This window comes from Cnephaeus nilssonii (genome assembly GCF_951640355.1).
Source record: "Cnephaeus nilssonii genome assembly, chromosome: 14".
Lineage (NCBI taxonomy): Eukaryota > Metazoa > Chordata > Mammalia > Chiroptera > Vespertilionidae > Cnephaeus > Cnephaeus nilssonii.
The window spans coordinates 27406659-27425034 of NC_137085.1; the positions used below are offsets into that span (position 1 = coordinate 27406659).

The 18376-nt window shown below is 50.6% G+C and overlaps 1 protein-coding gene across 1 annotated transcript in view; it reads left to right on the forward strand.

Annotated features, from left to right (window-relative positions):
- Window positions 1–2789: 2789 nt before the first annotated feature.
- The window catches only part of SHB (SH2 domain containing adaptor protein B), a 124067-nt gene continuing 108480 nt past the window's right edge, over window positions 2790–18376 (forward strand). Inside the window, exon 1 of the mRNA XM_079790454.1 lies at window positions 2790–4104. Coding sequence (XP_079646580.1) covers window positions 3388–4104 — 717 coding nt within the window. The 5' untranslated portion in view covers window positions 2790–3387. The remainder of the gene's footprint in view (window positions 4105–18376) is intronic.

Here is an 18376-nt window from a genome sequence, read left to right on the forward strand (position 1 = left end):
GAAGGGAGGGAAGAAGGTGGGAGGGGGGCACAAAAAATTAAAAAATGCCAAGAATGATGGACATAGTGTTGGGTTTGTGATGTCGAGAGACTGGGTGCCAATCCCAGCTGTGCCTCTTAACTCCATCTCTTCCCTTCACGGCTCCCAGTTTTCCCTCTGAAAACAGAGCGGCAGGCTCTCTGAAAAGAGAGTCTGTCCAGCTGTAAGCCTCCCAGTGCTGGGATCCTTTTCCTGCAAGGCCCTGTCTCCTCCAATCACCCGACACGCGACGTCTCCAACGTTGTTCTTAGGAAACTTTTCTGTTTCCTTTCAGAATGATGACTCTGACTCTGAGTCTAGTAAGGTGTGTCTCTACTAGTTCCCAAAGAAAAACACCCATGTCTTTGTTGCCTGCTTAAAGTAAATTCCACCTTAGGCCTGTTACCCCATCTATAAACTGGGAATATACACCAGATCGCTGGGATGCTGAGTAGGGTTAATTACATACAGACCATGTAGGGGTTAAGCAGATACACAAGTGTGCTGGAAGTTCTTGGCATAATACTATAGTATTACAATAATTTTGGCTTGCAAATTACACCCCAGCCAAGGTATCACATGGAAAAGTGGGTCTGATCCCATGGCCTGCTGAAAGTGAAATGAAAAAAAACAAGTTGTAAAATATAACGTTTCTTCCTAACCCTTTGAAAAAGGCAGAGACCATGCTTCCATGTGCAACCCACATGCAGGGAACACATTTCCAGATCCTGGAGAGGACTCTCTTGTCCCGGGTCACCTGGCCTGTTGCCAGGGTCTGCTGATCTTCCTTCCTGAGCCTAGAAGCAGAGATGGGAGGGGAGGGAGGGAGCCAGAGAAGATTTGTGGTTGGTTGAAAGGTGGGACTTAAATGAGAATGTCCTTCAGTTTTTCTATTCGGGCCTCCCTTACTTGCAGGATAATTAAGTGCTTACAGAGCAGCAGAATGACTTAAAATGTAATTTGAGATATTTAAGTCTAGGAATACCCAAAATAAACATCTTAGCCCAGGTCAACTTCTGGGTCCTTCCACCATCCCCTAGACCAGTGGTCGGCAAACTCATTAGTCAACAGAGCGGCAAACTGCGGCTCGAGAGCCGGTTTGCCGACCACGGCCCTAGACACATCACACACACACACACACACACACACACACACACACACACACACGACAATGAAGGGGTTGTATAATCTGCGATGGTGTCTGTAATTGTGTGGGTCTGAAACATTTTACTGGCTCATAGAAGATGATAGTGCAATCTGAGCAAAGAGGGAAAGAGCAAATAACTTGATCAGGAAAGGACAATTTGCAGTCTATTCCATGGCTTCATTGTGTGCGGCTGAGTGGACAGAGCACAGGATTCAGAGTAAGACCCAAGTCTGAGTCCCAGTTCTGCCACTTTGCAACTGTGGCCTCAGGAAGAGTAAGTAGAGGAACAGTAAACAGCTGTTGATCCCTTCCTGTCCAGACTCAGAGTTTGACCTCCACCTCTAGTGTGGCCAGGGCTGTGTCCTGGCCAAAAAAAAGCCCCTGATCTTGTTGCTAGGACAAAGGGAAAAAACAGACTCTCCCAATGCCCATCTATAATATACAGGTAGCCAGTTGAGATTTTTAAAAATTTGTGCTGTAAGATTTCTTAGAGAATTTCTCAGGTTTCAGTTCTCAGACCTGAAGGTAAGTCAAATTCTACGGCTTGCCCAGCCCAATTCAAAGGAACACCAGCTCTAGTGGCAGTTACCTCATTTCCAGGCAGTTCTTGTCTCTACCTGGAGCATGTCGCTGCCCTGAAAACCAAGCTGGGCCCCTCCCTCTGCCTCAGTTTCCTCATTTCTTATTAATAATCAAAGGACGATTTTAAGTTACAAAGTAGAGATGAGTGTAAATGACATCATTCCGGAGCCACCAGAAGGGAGAACTGGCGCCCAGTGAACCTGGGTGACTTTCTCTGGGCCTCAGTTTCTCCATCGGCAAAACGAGGACCCTGGATTAACTGGAGTCTTGTCAGCTCTTACAATTTGGGCATTAAACATTCCCACAGCTTGCTCCGCCAGGTAGGCCGTGAACAGGGTTAAAACCACGACTACCTCAGAGGTGAAAAGGTAAGCAAACATTCCGACCTCTCCTTAGCCTGGCCCTCGGATTGGTGCAGGGCAGTGCCCCAGCCGCCTCTCCCGGCCGCCACCTCCAGCTGGATTGCTAATACCCTCATTAGCATAGACTGCTCCGAAGATCTGGCACATCTGTCCTGAACCGGAGTCTCCGTCCCTTTAAGAAGGGGATAGCCACTCTGTCCCTAAGGGGTCTCTGCACCACATTTCCCTCGGGCGGGTCGCGCTGTAAACTAGAAATGTTCCCTGTCAATCCACCTTTGCACCCTACCCAACAGTGGGGACGCCTTGGGTACACAGCGCGAGGGTCCCTGGGGATGCGGACGGGTTTGGTCTCCGAGCGTGGCCGGCTAAAGGATGGCTACCTCTCGCCTCAGGCGGCGGCGGGCTGAAAACCTGGCGGGGCTGGCAGCGCCGCGGGACCCCGGCGCCCTCAGGCCTGAGCCCGGAGCTGGCGCCGAGGCGACCGCGGGAGGTGGCGAGCGCTGAGGGGGAGCGGTGCGCCGGCGGAGACCCGGGCTCAAGGGGGCGGGGCCTGGGCCAAGGTCTGGCGGCCGGGCTCCTGGGGGGGGAAGGGGCGGGGCCTGCTGGGCGGGCTGGGGGCGGGGCGAGCGCCGGCCCGGAGAGGGCGGGGCCGCGGCGCGGGGCGGGCTCTGGCGGCCTGAGTGTCACACACGCGGCGGTTCGGGAGGTGGCGGCAGCGGTAGCGGCAGGCGCCGCCGGGACGGGCACGGGCGCGCGGGCTCGGCAGGGCGCCGGCTGCCTCCCTCCGTCGCTCGTTTTCCGGCTGTGGGGCTAGGATCGCCCCAGCGCCCTCGGAAAGGAAGAAGGGGGGCCGAGGACGCCGACAAGTTCGCTTAGCAGCCAGGATCCCGGCCAAAGCCGGAGGCTGCGCCTCCGACGGGGCAGCAGCGCGCTCCGCGGCGGAGCGCACGATAGAGCGTCCGAGGCGGGGGGCGCCCGGGCCTTTCGCTCTCGGCGGGGCCGTGGGCCGGGATCCCATGAGACGCTCCCGCGAGGGGCTCCAGATCCGAAGCCCCGGCAGCGCGCGGCGGAGGCGGAGGGCGGTGCTGCAGCTGCCGGAGCCCGGGAGCCACCGGCAGGAGGCGGCGGAGAGAACTTGAACTTGGCGTCGGGAGCAGGCGCCCCGGACGCCCCCCGCCGGGGCCGGGGCGCCGAGGGACCTGGGCGGCTGCGCTGCCCCCCGAATGGCCGCGGCCGTGGACCTGGCTCCCGTGCCGCGGCCCTAGGCGGCCTCTCGCCATGGCCAAGTGGCTGAACAAGTACTTCAGCTTGGGCAACAGCAAGACCAAGAGCCCCCCGCAGCCGCCGCGGCCCGACTACCGCGAGCAGCGGCGCCGGGGCGAGCGGCCCTCGCAGCCCCCCCAAGCCGTGCCGCAGGCCTCCGCGTCCTCCTCGGCGTCCTGCGGTCCGGCCGCCGCCTCCTGCTTCTCGGCCTTGTCGGGATCGCTGCCCGACGACAGCGGCAGCACGAGCGACCTCATCCGCGCCTACCGCGCACAGAAGGAGCGCGACTTCGAGGACCCCTACAACGGCCCCGGCTCGTCGCTGCGCAAACTGCGCGCTATGTGCCGCCTGGACTACTGCGGCGGCGGCGGCGGGGAGCCGGGCGGGGGCCAGCGCGCTTTCTCCGCCTCGTCCGCGTCGGGCGCCGCGGGCTGCTGCTGTGCCTCCTCTGGTGCGGGCGCCGCCGCGTCCTCGTCCTCGTCCTCCGGCTCCCCGCACCTCTACCGCAGCAGCAGCGAGCGGCGCCCGGCCACGCCGGCCGAGGTGCGCTACATCTCCCCCAAGCATCGCCTCATCAAGGTGGAGAGCGCCGTGGGCAGCGCCGGGGATCCCCCGGGGGGTGCCTGCTCGGGCGGCCGCACTTGGAGCCCCACCGCCTGCGGAGGCAAGAAACTGCTCAACAAGTGTGCGGCCTCGGCCGCGGAGGAGAGCGGGTCCGGCAAGAAGGAGAAGGTAAGGCGCCCCTTGGCCTCTTCCAGGGCCACTGTGCCCATGGGGAAACTGAGGCACTGCCTCGGTTTCGAGTCCCTGTATCAACAACTTCTTGCTAGGACCCTGGGGTCAGGACTCCCACGTTCCTTCCTGATTCTGCTCCCCTCCACGCACTTCCCCCCCGGATCGTCGACCTCCTGAAATACCCTCTTTCTCTGCTGCTCCCCAAACGTCCCCTCTCTGAGCCCACAGCCAGGTGCCCGCTTCGGAAGTTGCCTGACGGGAAAGCTCCGCCCGGCCTTGCCCAAGAACGAGACACCCAGCCAGCCCTTCCCGCCCCCGAGGAGTAAAGTCAGAGTCAGAGCTGTCAAGGACTCAAAAGAGCGCTTACTCTTGTCTATCTCCTCTTCCCCGACATCACCCCCCCCCCCCCCCCCCCAGTCTATTGATGGGAAACCGGTCGAGAGCTGGGCAGGGACTCGCCCCGAATTACACTGCATTCCCGGTGGTAGATCCGGGCCGGCTGGCTCTAAAAGTGCATATGTAAATCCCACTGAACGCCCAGCGCGGCCCCACCCCCGGAGCCAAATGCGGGCTGTCTTTTGTGCTGGAGCTGCCCCTGAAACCAAGCCAGCTTTTCCGGGAGGGGGTCCGCCCTTCGGCTCCGCTGATGGGAGACCCACCTCTCCAATCCTCACCTTCCTTCCTGACCCTACTTCTGCCCCACACTGTCCCAGGGGTGAGGGGGACAACTCTGTGACAACCCTCTGCCCTACATATCAGGCCATCTTGATTCCCCCTTTGAAGCAGGCCAGTTAATTACAGCCAGACTGGGCCCTCTCCTCCCCTTCACACTTTTGTGAGCCTCCCTTTCCCCATAAAATAATACTTGTTCCATCTTCTGGTGGAGGGCAGTGTTTTGATTACATCTGAGGCCGTGTACTGCTATGGCTGTCAGGTGGCTGTCCCTCTTGTAAACTTTTGCCCGGGCAGGGTAGGGCGAGACTGATAAAGAGTCTGAGTTCCTTTTAGGACTAGATGTCCAGCCAGGTGGGAGACAGGCTCCTACCTACCAGCTGGTGCTTGGAAATGGATCTTTTTTGTTTTCCTGTGGGGAGGAGTAAGGGGTTGCCCACCTTTAATTTTTCTGCCTGGCTTTCTCTCTCTGAGGTCCCAGGTCCCCAGAGTATCCCTTTCCCAATTGGTCTGCTGAAGACAGCATGGGCAGTCTGTGGTGGATCCCACCTCTCCCTGGGGTCAGTTTGGGACCACACCTCAGAAGCATGGACTTTGGGCTTCCTAAGCACCCAGGATGTCTCATCTAGATGACAAGAAGCTAGTAGCCGGGTGGCCACCCAGATGCTGCTTTGGGGAAGGGGAGATTTCTCTGTGAGCCTCCGGGATCATGGGCTTGTAGTTGAACCTGTAAGGGGAACACCAAAGAGGCTCCCTACCACCTTATGCATGGTCCAGGCTTATCTAGGTGCTGGCCTGGGAGAACCTAAAATTCCTGGGTATGGAAGGTGCCGGGAAGGCCCAGCCTAGCTATCGGGAGAGCCACAGCCAAAGGTGCTGGACTCCCTGAATCCACCTTGTTACTCCGTGGCCACCTGCCAGGTAGGCACATGTCCTTTCTCTCCCGCTGCTGGCCATTCTGCCTGCTCACTAAAGTCTTCTTTTATGGCTTTCAAAACTTTATTGTAAGCATTTTTTCCTACTTACAATTAAGACTATGTCAAATACTGAGGAATAATGCTTTATAGCTGGAATGTCAAGTGTGTTTAAGACTTGGCTTCCTTCTGCCATCAGTTATTCCTCATGGGTCTTCTTGTGCCCTCCGTGGCTCAGTGCTGAAGCGGTCTCTGTAGTTGAATCCCGTGTCCCAGGCTGAAGTGTACATGAGGACTGCTGTGATGGGGCTTTGTGCTACCTGGGACTGAAGGGGAGGGATGGTCTGGGAGGGCCTTTATCATGGGGGAGGGGTGTTGACCTTGGCTGCAGAGGAAAGCCTGGTGCTTCAGGGAGCTGCAGGTAAAGTTCCTGTAGCTGGGAGTGAGAGGTGAGAGTTTGGCAGGGCCCCAGGGGGACAGCAGGGGCGGGGTCAGGGAGGTTAAGCACAGTGAGGGCCAAGGAATGGATTAAGTGATGGGAGCAGATACAATTTTTTTTGGAAAAGATCTCGGGGCTGCATTTCACCTATTGGGTTGTGACTTCGAGCCCTTTGATCTTTTGAGAAGTTGTTCCCATTCCATATGCTGAGGAATTGAGGCTACCAGGTGTTTTTGCTAATGAGGAGGAGGGGAACAGCCAGGGAGGGTCACACTAGACAGTGGTTCTCAAATCATCACCTGGAGGGCTGGTCAAAACACAGATTGCTTAGAGCCAGCCCTCACAGTGACTGGTGCACCCAGCCTGGTGTGAGGATGTGCATTTCTGACAAGTTCCCGGCTGATCTTTTGCTGCTGATCCTCAACCCGCTTTGAGAACCACTCATGCAACCGTGGCCTCTCCTTAACCCTCCTCCCTCGGGGTCTTCTGGTCCGAGCTGTTTGGGGAATGTAGAGACTCCAGATGCCCTCTGTGTGGGGCTGCCTCCTAATTTGGGGCCAGCATCCAGCCTGGTCAGGCAGCCAGGAGGCAGCCTGGTTTTCACATTATTTTTAGCCAGACAGCTTTTGGAGGCCAGGCATGCTGTAGATCCAGCCCTGAACACCCCAGAGCCTTCCATCTGCCCCTCATCCATGGATCCAGGAACACCTACTTCTAGCACCCTGCTTAATCTCAGGCCCAGCTTCCTTTTATCAGTTGGACAAGAACCTATAGGGTTGTTGAATGCCCCCGTCTGCCAGGCCTGGTGTTTGTTTTTAACATTGGACCTGAGTTGAGAGTTCCTGTGTATGGCATGGAATAGAAGCTGCCAGTCCACAGATCCTCCCTTTAATGCCTCTAGTGGCACGCCACTATAGTTTATTCTCCGCCTCCCCCCCCCCCCCCGGCCCCCCCACCTCCCTCAGTATCTGCGCCTCCCTCTGTCACACACTTAGGCATCCTCCTATTCTCCCAGGTGAGTCCTGGGGCACACACACAGCTGGTCACCACCACCACTAGCATCATGGGCATTTTCCCTATTAGAAGCATGAGGAAGGACTGTGTTTTCAATGTAACCAGCTTTTACCCAGCACTTCTATTGTGCTCAGAGATCTCTTGGTACCAGGGTGAGTTAGGAGGGGAGGGAAGAAAAGCTGCAGAAGATTTGTCAGTAATCTCTGGCCTACGCCACTGGAGGAGACTGACACACTGTCTTTTCATCATTTGTCTCCCAGTGTTTTTGTCTTGGGAAATTTAACAAGTCTTCACCTAGGAGGCAACTTTGAGCTGAACCTAGAGGTGAAGTGGAATTTCATTGCAAAGAAAGGGGTGATGCAGCCTGCAGGAGCACTAGTGTGTCAGTGCTGTGTGTGTACACGTGAATATGAAAGTGTGTCCCTATATGTGTGTGTGTACATGTAAAACCTCAGTGAGGAGCTTCTTCTTGGAAACCAGAGCTTGTTTGCAGTGGGCCTCACTTGGGGAATGAAAGATGACAATATGAGAGAGGTGGGGGCCTGAGTTTGTACCCACCCCCACCCCAGGGAAGTCCTTGAAGACTGTTAAGCCAGGAATGGGATAGATTTAGTTAGAGCCATGGTTGGGGAGCATCCCAGGCTATATAAACGGCTACCACAATCTGGGGACGTTGGGGTCAGAGTTAGAGGACAATTGCAGTATAGTCCAGTGGAGAGACAGTGAGGAGCTGAGCGCTTGGGAAGAGAGAACAAACCTTTAGTAGGTGTAAATATTATTCCTTCAGGTTGTCTGTATTTAAAAATGATGATAGCCCAGCTGGCATGGCTCAGTGGTTGAGCGTCGACCTATGAACCAGGAGGTCACGGTTCAATTCTCGGTCAGGACACTTGCCCAGGTTGCGGGCTTGATCCCCAGTGTGGGGTGTGCAGGAGGCAGCCAATCAGTGGTTCTCATCATTGATGTTTCTATCTCTGTCTCCCTCTCCCTTCCTCTCTGATATCAATAAAAATATGTATTTTTTAAAAAGATGATAAAAGAGGCTAGTAACTTGGTAGTTCTTTTGGGCAGCCAAGCAGTTCTCATCCAGTTGTTTTCTGCTGAAGTCTTGTTTCTTTTATCATTAAGTAAATGTTTCCACCACAGCTGAAAAAGTCAAGACGCATCATGACATCAGTTTTAAATACACACTAATGCATACCGACACTTTATATTTTGTCGGCATCCACAGAGTTGAGTTAAATAACATGTTTCCTAAGGAATAAATAATATCGTGTCTAACCTTTTTTTTTTCCTTAAGAGAAAAAAAAGCACACATTTAGCAAACAGTTTCTGAGCAGCCTGCTAGGCAGGGGGAAGTCAGAGAAAATAAATGGTGGCTAGCCTTCAAAGACGGAAGAATCTCAGTTTGTAGTTGAAGACACTCAGTTTGCAGCTTCTCAGGGACAATATCATGACCCAAGGAATGCTAGTGTGTGCATAGGGCTAAGGAGGGCTCAACTCTGTCTGGGGAGTCAAAGAAGGCTTTCAGGAGGAGGCACCATTTGAGCTGACTGGAAGGATGAGTGGGAATTCCCCAGGCAGGGACGTGAAGAGGAAGGCTGTCCGTGCAGAAGGGATAGAACAGCTGTGCTCAGGCCTGAAGGCTTGGGAGAGAATGGTTGGAGGCTCAGCAGGGCAGAAGTGGTGGGGGTGGCAGAGGGAGGTCGGAGCCACAAAGGGAAGAGAGTGTCTCCTGTGCCTTGCTGGGAAGTTGTGACCTGTCTTTTGGTCCTTTTCACATAAAATCATTGATGTGTGGCTTGATTGACAGCAGGGCAAACATGAGTTGTCAAGTCATTTCCAGTTGGTTAATGGTCCACAATCTCCAGTTCTAAGAAAGTAATTGACTGAAAAGGTTAGAGCCATACTTGGTAGTTGTGGTTTGGCTTGGGATACTTTCTCCTTTGAAGTCCTATCCTTTAAAAGTAATGTGAGAGAAATGCCTGCATATCAAGTCCAGTTTTTCCATTGATTTCCCAGAAGAGAAATACATTCTCCATGCTTCATGCTAACCACTAATTGATCATTTATTTATGTTTTTAAAAAATTGATATCTAGAGAAAGAGAGAAACATCAATTTGTTTCACTTACTTATGCATTCATTGGTTGATCTTGTGTGTGCCCTGACTGGGGATCAAACCTGCAATCGTGGTGTATCAGGACGACACTCTAACTAACTGAGCTATCTAGCCAGGATTCAAATTGATCATTTAATCCTCATGATCACCCTAGAAGACGTTCAGGTACTGTATCGGTTAGCTATTGCTGCGTAACAAATCACCCTAAACTCAGTGGTTTTAAACCAGGAGTTAGCAAACTTTTCATAAAGGGCCAGATAGTAAATATTAGGTTTGCAGATCAGTCTCCAATACAACTATTAAACTCTGCCATTGTAGCTTAAAAGCAGCCAGGGACAGTATATAAATGAAAGGGCATAGCTGTGTTCCAATAAAACTTTATTTACAAAAATAGGCAGCCGACCTGTAGTCTGTAGTTTCCAACCCCTACTTTCAACTATAATAAGGACATGTCAACTGAGTAGTTTCTGGTCTTAGCTAGGCTCACTCAGGCATCTGTGGTCAGTGTGGGGTGGGTGTGCAGCCCTGCTGATCCTAGCTGGGCTCTCTTCCATGTTTGGGGTTCAGATGGTCTAGGATGGCCTTGGCTGCGACAGTGATGTGATCTCTGTTCCATGTGGTCTCTCATCCTCCAGCAGGCTAGCCTTGTTCATATGATGGTGGTTCCAAGAAAGAACAGAAGCCCATAAGGTTTCTTGAGGTTGGAAATTGGCACACTTTCCCTTTTGCATTCTGTTGACCAAAGCAAGTCACAGAGCCAGGATTTGAGTAGAGAGGAGGAGCTGCAAAATCCAAGGCAAAAGGCAGGGATATAGGCAGGCCATCAATCAGGGCCTTCGATGCCCTCCATCTACCACAGGTAGTATTACCCCTATTTTATGGATAAAGAAACTGAGGCTTAGAGGTTAATGACTTAGCTTATGTCACACAGCTACCAAGTGACAGAGCCAGGATCACACCTGTGCAGTCTGAATTCAAAGCCTACATGCTTTTTATGAATTGGTTCCACTAGTTTTCACAATTTAAGTAGAGAAAGTAAGTCTGATACTTAATGAAATGTGTTATGTGTCTCTTCCTTCCCTTTACTTAATGCTCCTCGTCTTGTTCCCCTTGCCCTAATTCCTATCCCTCTCAGACTGGTCTTTGGTGGTCCCCAGAAGAGGCCCCAGAGTTGGCTTTTCTCTCTTCCCACACCCCCATCTGCCTCTGAATTCCATAAATGAGATGCTAATGCAGCACTTGACTTATTTTTTTATTTACTTATTTAGTTAGCTTTTTATAAAGAGAGTAGTGTTTGATAAATAATTTTTATTGATTTTTAGAGAGGAAGGGAGAGAGAAACATCAATTTGGGAGTGAAACATCAATTGGCTGCCTCCTGCACGCCCCCTCCTTGGGATGGAGCCTGAAACCCAGGGATGTGCCCCGATCGGGAATCGAACCAGCAACCTTTCCGGGCACTGGACTACGCCCAACCAACTGAGCCATGGCCAGGGCCACTTGACTTATTTTATAGAGAAATTCTGCGCAGAGTTGGTGCTTCCCAAACTACAGGTGCACAAAATGTCTTGTAACAGTCATGTCTCCTCATTGCAACACTAAATGTTCCCTCCCCAAGGATTGGCGAGGCTGTCTGTGCTGTTCTAAGACAAAAATTAGTGGTACGTTGGCCCTTCCTTATCAACAAGGAACCTAAATTTCCTTAAAGGAGATCAGGTGACTGTCCTCTAATCTGACAATCTCAGAACATGACTGATATCCCAGGACTTAACCCTTAAGGCCTGCCCTGTCTTCTCCCTGCCCCTAAAGCATTTCTGACCCATAAAATAGGAGTTAAACAGCAAATCTGAAACAGGTGTGGCTTCCTTCCTCTGGTCATTTAGCAAAACTGAACTTGCCAGCAGTCAAGAGCTCCCCCCCGCAGCCCACCGCCTCCCCTCGCCCCCTCCCCCCCACCACAGTTTCATGTCTTGTGCTGAGATAGCCAAGAGGTAATGGGGGAGGAGAGAGGGGGGAAGGGGTAGGTCAGGCTTGGCCATGGAAAATAAATTGGAATTGGTGGCTTTGAAGCAGAGAGCTAGATCCTGGCCTTCTGAGGTTGGGTGGAGGTGGTGATGGGTTTCTTGCAGGTTGGGGGCTGAGGCTGCGGTGGTGTCTGCCACTCTGACTTCATAACTTTTGTTTGGCCTGTGTTGACTGAGGAATTGCCATAAGCAGGCCACTATCAGGAGCTGTGTGGATACAAGGATGAGCCAGGGGATAGATGGTACCTGCCCATAAGGAGCTTAACTTCTTCTTTTTTTTAATATATTTTATTGTTTTTTTACAGAGAGGAAGGGAGAGGGATAGAGAGCTAGAAACATCGATGAGAGAGAAACATCGACCAACTGCCTCCTGCACACTCCCTACTGGGGATGTGCCCACAACCAAGGTACATGCCCTTGACCGGAATCGAACCTGGGACCTTTCAGTCCGCAGGCCGACGCTCTACCCACTGAGCCAAACCGGTTTAGGCAAGGAGCTTAACTTCTGATGAGGATACAGGAAGCAAGGTTAGAACACAGATCTGTATGGCAGGATTTAGCAATAAAGTAGTGTGTGTGGGTGAACTCAGAGCCATCCTGGCACAGAGTCTGTTCTGGGCTGAGCCTTGAGTCCATGGAGCTAAAGGAGAAGCAGGGTGAGGGAAGTAGGGAAGGCTTTTTGGAGAAAGCATTTGAGTAAAAAAAAAAAAAAAAGAGTAGTCACTTGAATTGAGGGAGCTTTCCACAGTAGCAATATTAGCCAGTACTTCCATGACACCTACTCCGAGTGAGGCACTGTTCTACATGCTTTCTGTGCATTAACTCTTTTACCCTTTAATGTCCTTTAAAGTTGGTGCTACTGTCATTCCATTGTACATATGAGAAAACTGCAGCACAGAGAAGTTATGTAAATTGTGTAAAGTCACACTGCCAGTAAGTGGCAGAGTTGAGATTTGAACCCAGAATCTTTGTTTATTTGTGTGTGTTGTGTGTTTTTTATCCTCACCCAAGGATATTTTTTTCCATAGATATATATATATATTTAGAGAAAGTAGAGGAGAGAGGAGAAGGAGAGAGAGAGAGGAGAGACATTGATTGATTGCCTCCTGTTCTAGCCTGCAACCGAGGTACGTGCCCTTCACCGGGAATCAAACCTGAGACCCTTCAGTCCAAGAGCCGATAGAGCCTATGCTTTAACCACTGAGCAAAAAACCGGCCAGGGCCAGAATCTTTTTTAACCATTATGCCACTCCACCTCAGGCTGCACAATTTCATGCCTTATTTGTGGCAGATAAAAAAAAAAATCTTCTCTGTTAATACTTTAGGAGTGACTGATTCCTACATTTATGTGAGTATTCCACAGCTTAAAAGACACTTTCACACCCATAATTAATTTCTCAGAGTCACTCTGTGCTGTCACCAGCCACCCCCCCCCATGTTACAGATGGAGAAACTGAGGCTCCGGGGAGACGTGGTGCCTGCCCTGCACCACAGCAGGTACTGGCCAAGTCCTTGTGCCAGACCAGGGTGATGTGGAGGTGACTTGGCCATAGCTCCAGTCCACAGGAAGGGTGACAGCCTGATTGATTTCCGGTTCTTTCCTTGTTTTCATTCTGAAAAGCTTTGCTGAGGCCATTAAGGAGGATCGACAGAGGACCTTGCTTCCCCAATGGAATTTTCCTTCTCTTCCTGTTTGGTATTTTCCAGTAATATTTCTATTACTGTTTCACTTTCAGAGGCACTAGCTTCCTGAGAGTTTGTGCTTTCTCAACTGCTGAGCCAGGAAGAATTGAGTTTTCCTTTAAATCATTCAGCTCCTTTCCATTTTCTCCATAGGGAGGTCTCTCTGGATTTCCCATTATGCTGTAGAGGAAGGATCTTGGAGGTGGGTCCAAGGGATGGAGAGAGAATTAGTCAGGGCCCTGGGGAATGACTCAGGCCCCGGTTTTCCAAGCAGTACTTAAGAGTAATGGTCAGAAAGGGGCTTCCTGAGGGCAGAGTGACTTGACAGGTGGGTAGGGGGTGGAGACCACTGGCCCACTGCTGGTCCTTCACTTACAGGCTGGACCCCGAGTTCTCAACTGGGCCACGAGAATCCATACCAACTCCTTTCTCCTCATTCATTCATTCATTCAACAGACATTGTTGAGTGCCTGCTATGTGCTGGATATTATTCTATTTAGGTGCTGGGGATACAGCGGTGAAGAAAACATAAAACTGTGCTCCCCTGAGTTTGCCCTATCAGGGGGAGTCAAGCAAATACAGTATGTCAGGTAGAGAGTATGGAAAAAAGTAAAGCAGGATATAGAAGCTAGGGTGGGCCCGCGTTTGGGGTGGGGTGCTGTTTTAGATGGGTGCTCAGAGAGGGCTTTGCTGAAGGATGTGGTAGCATGATTCATGGCTCTCCCAGAAAAGAGCATTCCAGGCAGAGGGACTGGTCAGGGCAAAAGCCCAAGGCAGGAGCATGCCTGGGTCCTTCAGGGAGGTCAGCATGACTGAGGGGAGCAAGTGGGGAAGAGAAGGCAGATGAGGTCTGAGGTGGGCCGGGCAGGCCAAGCGTGCCTAGCCTTTGGAAGCACTGAAACAAATGGCCTCTCACTTTAACTCCGGGTGAGATGAGACGGCATGGAGGATTCTGAGCAGTGGAATGACGTGAACCGACTTGGGTTTTGAGAGGGTGGCTCTGGCTGCCTGGTGGAGAAAAGACTGGAGGGGACAAGCCTGGAGACCAGCTGGGGGATCTGTAGCCACTGGAACTGGGACACTAATGGTGGGTAGCGAGGAGACCAGGTTCAGCACATGTCATGAAGGTAGAGCTGCGGGATTTCCTGGCAGATGACATCTAAGTATGAGAGGGGGAAGAGTCAAGGATGACTCCAAGGTTTTGGCCTGAACAACCTATTAGCTGTGATGAGGAAGAAGCCGGAGGAGCACAGTTCTGCCAATGGAATTGATCCATCCACTGGTCCTGGGGCTGGGAGCAAGCCATGCTCTGCCTTCTAAGGTGTGTGTGTGTGGGGGGGGGAGGGGGTTGGGACGGCGGGGGGAGGTTCCTGAGAACCCAGAGAAGGCATGGGTGGCCTTCATCTTTCATCTGGAGCTGGGGGAAATAAGCCACCAGGAAAAAGAGACCAGATGGGAGGTGGGTGCAGAGGAAAGTGGGTATGGGACATCCCAGACAGAAAGGATCCTATTCACAGTGACTGAGATCGGAAGGAGAGTGCTGCTGCCTATGGAGGTGTGGCCAGAACCTGGGGTGTAACTGCGGGTGATAGAGGATGGGGTGGGGGGTGGGGGAGTTTGGAGTGAAGGGCCTCCCCTGCCACTGGTCTGAAATTACCCCAGTTCTCCAAATTCAAAAGAGGTTATCTGCGGAGTTGCGTGCTGTGTTGTGTGCCTGGGCAAAAATGAGTGCCAGGTTGTCTCTAGGGCCAGGGGCAGGGCCTGCCTGTTCTGCTAAGCAGGGCATTTCATTGCTGAGCACTTGTGATTGTTGGGAAAGTTCTCCCTTATATGGGGCTCACTGGAACTTGGGCTAGGGGTGTGTGTGTGTGTGTGTGTGTGTGTGTGTGTGTGTGTGTGTGGAGGGGGCGGGTGGAGGCACACAGAAGTAGGAGGAATGGAACTTTCTGGTTTCTCCAGGCTCTGGCTAAATTTTAGAAATGAAATGACCAGAAAGTTACAGTGAAGCTTCACTGTCTTTTTGGATGGGCACTCCCAGAAAGCCAGACAGCCCCGTAATCCCTCCGGTGCATTCCAAAGCCACACATGTGATCTGGGGCCAGCCCGGCATCTGTGGAATGGTGCAGCCCCTACCTGCCCTTCCGTGGGGGCAGTTGTGAGTTGGCAGTTCCTCAGAACTGCGAGCTTGGATTTTTCAATGTTTCTCTCTGTGTTAACTTTTTTTCTTCCCCTTTTAACAAAACTAAGACAAGTTTGGTATAGAAAATGCAGATAACCAAAAGTAAGATAGAAACAAAGTCTAATTCTGTAATTCAAAGAAACTACAGTTTCACTGTCCACCTAGCCTTTTTTTTTTCTATGCTTATATCATACATTTTCCTCCACAGGTCTCATCAGCTAGTTGTATCTGTTTCTTTTCTCTTTGCTTAGAGACATGGGAAGATGTCTATATTTTCTGAAACATTCAACAACTGTAATTTAATGGCTGTATAGCGTTCAGTTTGCATTTAGATTCTCCCTAGTTTTCTCTAATTGAACAGTGCTGTGATAAACATCTTTGTAACTTAATTCTTTGCCTAAGTCTGTGATGATTTCCCTCGGATTGGTTCCCAGAAGGGGAACTGCTGGGTAAGAAGGTAAAAATTTTGATTCATGCTTTCAAATTGTATTCTAGAAAGACTTTACAAGTTTATGCCTGTTACTCTAGTGCAATTTAGTTTAACTTGCAAATTCTTGGGTTACTGGTGTCTTTGTGCTTAACCATTTGTGTTTCTTTCCTAAAATTGTGTACTTTATCTTCCATCCATCTTCTATCCAACGGTGGGGCTTATCTTTTTGTTAATTTGTAAGAGCTCTTTGCGGATTAAGGATGGCTGCCCTTGCCTGCCATTTGGATTCTAGAAGATGTAATATCTGGAGTTCGATTTCAGGGTATGACGTAGGATTTTAATTTTATTTTTCTGGATGACCATCTTTCTGGACATCCTCTCCTTATTGCTTGTTCTATGACCTGTCTGTATTTCTTCAGGTGCCTTTTTAGACTTAAATACTTTGACTTGGTCTCACCCTAACTGCTTTTAGGTCTCATCAGCTATTATGATAATGATGATTTCGTCTTTTCTTTATAAAATGAAACCTTCCGTCTGCAGATATCCATGAGCTTATTACACATTCAACATCGGACACCTGAGGGAAGTAACTGGGTATTAGCACTCATCTTTGGGTGCCAGGCCTGACACTGTGGGTGGGATGAGGCTGGGAAAGCCTCTACTCACCTCTGGTGGGGTTGGCTTCCACCTCCCAGACCGGGGAAGGGGAGCAGCTGTCGAGGTCCATTTAGGGCAGACCACTAACTGGGGTCTACCCCGCCTGTGTGGCCTTACCTGGGTGTGTCTGTTTTAGCTTTCACTCCATGACTTCGTGGAGAAAGGGATGCAACATTTAGTCATCCATCCAACAAACAGTTTTTAGATACCTACCATGTTCCCACACTGGGTGAGTCCTGCGGATGAGTAAGCCCCTGTGCTCTAACGCAGCGCTCAGGGGGGATATTGGAAAGATCTGAGAATATAGTCCATCCTCACTTAACGTTGACTTTCAGTGAAATGATGTATAACAAAACCAATTTTACCAGAGGCGAATTTATTAAAAACAAGAGTTCAATTCCTATGGCATCTCATCAACCTTTAACAAAATGACATTATTTAAGGATCTGCTATATCTCTAACACCAGATAGGAGCTCAACACCAAGACAGACAGGTAAATGACTGAGTGGAGAAGCATTGGAGCCTGAGGTGGGCGTAGACAGCAGTGAGCAGACTGTGGGTGGGACAGAAGTTCAGTGAGCAGACTGTGGGTGGGACAGAAGTTCAGACCTGAAGGATGAGTAAGACTTGAAGGTGTGGCTTGTGGGGACTACTAGTATATTATTTTGGTCACTTACATTTTTTTTCACACCCACCAAAGTCCAATTCAAGTGATATGAATTCACAGAGTTCTTCCCTCCTAACCTTTTTTATCCCCCTCAACCCAGGTGTCCTGTCTCTTTAATTAATGAGAGACCTTTTCTGAACCCCTGTGTGTTTTCTTCTTTTTCTGGCCTAGACCAGTGTCAGGATAATCCATTCTGCAGTATCCACTGTGAGGTTCGTGACATTAATGAATTGGTGATATTGGAACAGATTAAGTCCAGGAGTGCTCTGGGGGAATAAATCAAGAAAAAAAATGCAGATTTTTGAATACTTGTGAACATTTCTATGGTTCAGAGAGACTAAGGGTGTCTATATATTTCACTATTACCTTATGTCACACCATGTCATTGAGTCCTAGACTAGCCCTGGCATCTAGAAAGAGCTTTTTGAATGTTTTCATATTCTTTTGGCTCTGAATATTAACTCACGGAACCCATAACACTCCCTAGGATATGTATTCTATTAAGAGTCCCATTTTACAGATGGGGAAGCTGAGGCAAATACGTTTTTTGTTTGTTTAGTATCTTATTGTAGGTGATAAAGCAAGTAATGGGTAGAGTTGCAGAGAAGGGTGGTCGAGACCAGGCAGCCAGTCTGGCTTCTGTCTACCTTTAAACTTTGTGCTATACAGCTATTGGGAACAGTGACAGAGGTCAGTTCTGTATCACCTGGTACTCCCAAAATCATGAGGCCAGAGCCATTTAAAAACAATAGTTCTCTGTTGAGAAAGCATCTGAGCCAGACACTTTTCATATTTGTTTCTAGGATAATGCTGTCAAAGGAGTATCGGGAAGGCTTCATGGAGGAGGTGGTACGGGAACTGGGCCTTCATGGATAGGGAAGATTTGGATATTTAGAGATTGGTGGATGTGAAGAGGGCATCCCAGGAAGGGACCCTGTGAATGGTCCCAAGTGACCTAAAAAGAGGCTATGAAAAGATAACAGGAAGAGATTATGGAATGGGAGATAAAGCAAGGTGTCTGAAGGCCAGAAGGACCAGGCCACAGGGTGTGGTCTTTTCTGTGGATAATGAAAGATGGTAGAACAAGGGAGTGACAGGACCAGATCTTTGCTTTAGGAAACCCCGTCTGTCTGCAGCTTAAGAGAATGGGTTAGAGATGGTGGGGAGGGGTGGCCTAAGCTGGGCTTGGAGGGAGGACCCCAGTTAGAATAGCAAATGCTTTAGGCAGAGACAGCAGGGGCCTGGCCCTAGTCGGCACCCTTAAGCAGTGAAATACTGCCACTGACTGCTCAGGCGGCTCTCAGATGGCACTGGTCAATGGAGGAAAATTGATCAAGTACTTGTCAAGGGGATAGATTTTTCTGCATGGCTGTTGTCAATAGCCTGAGATGCCCTCGTTGGGAGTTGGTAAGTTATCCAGTCCACCAGAGCATTTGTCCACATCTGTCAGTCAGGTGGATAGTGAGCCAG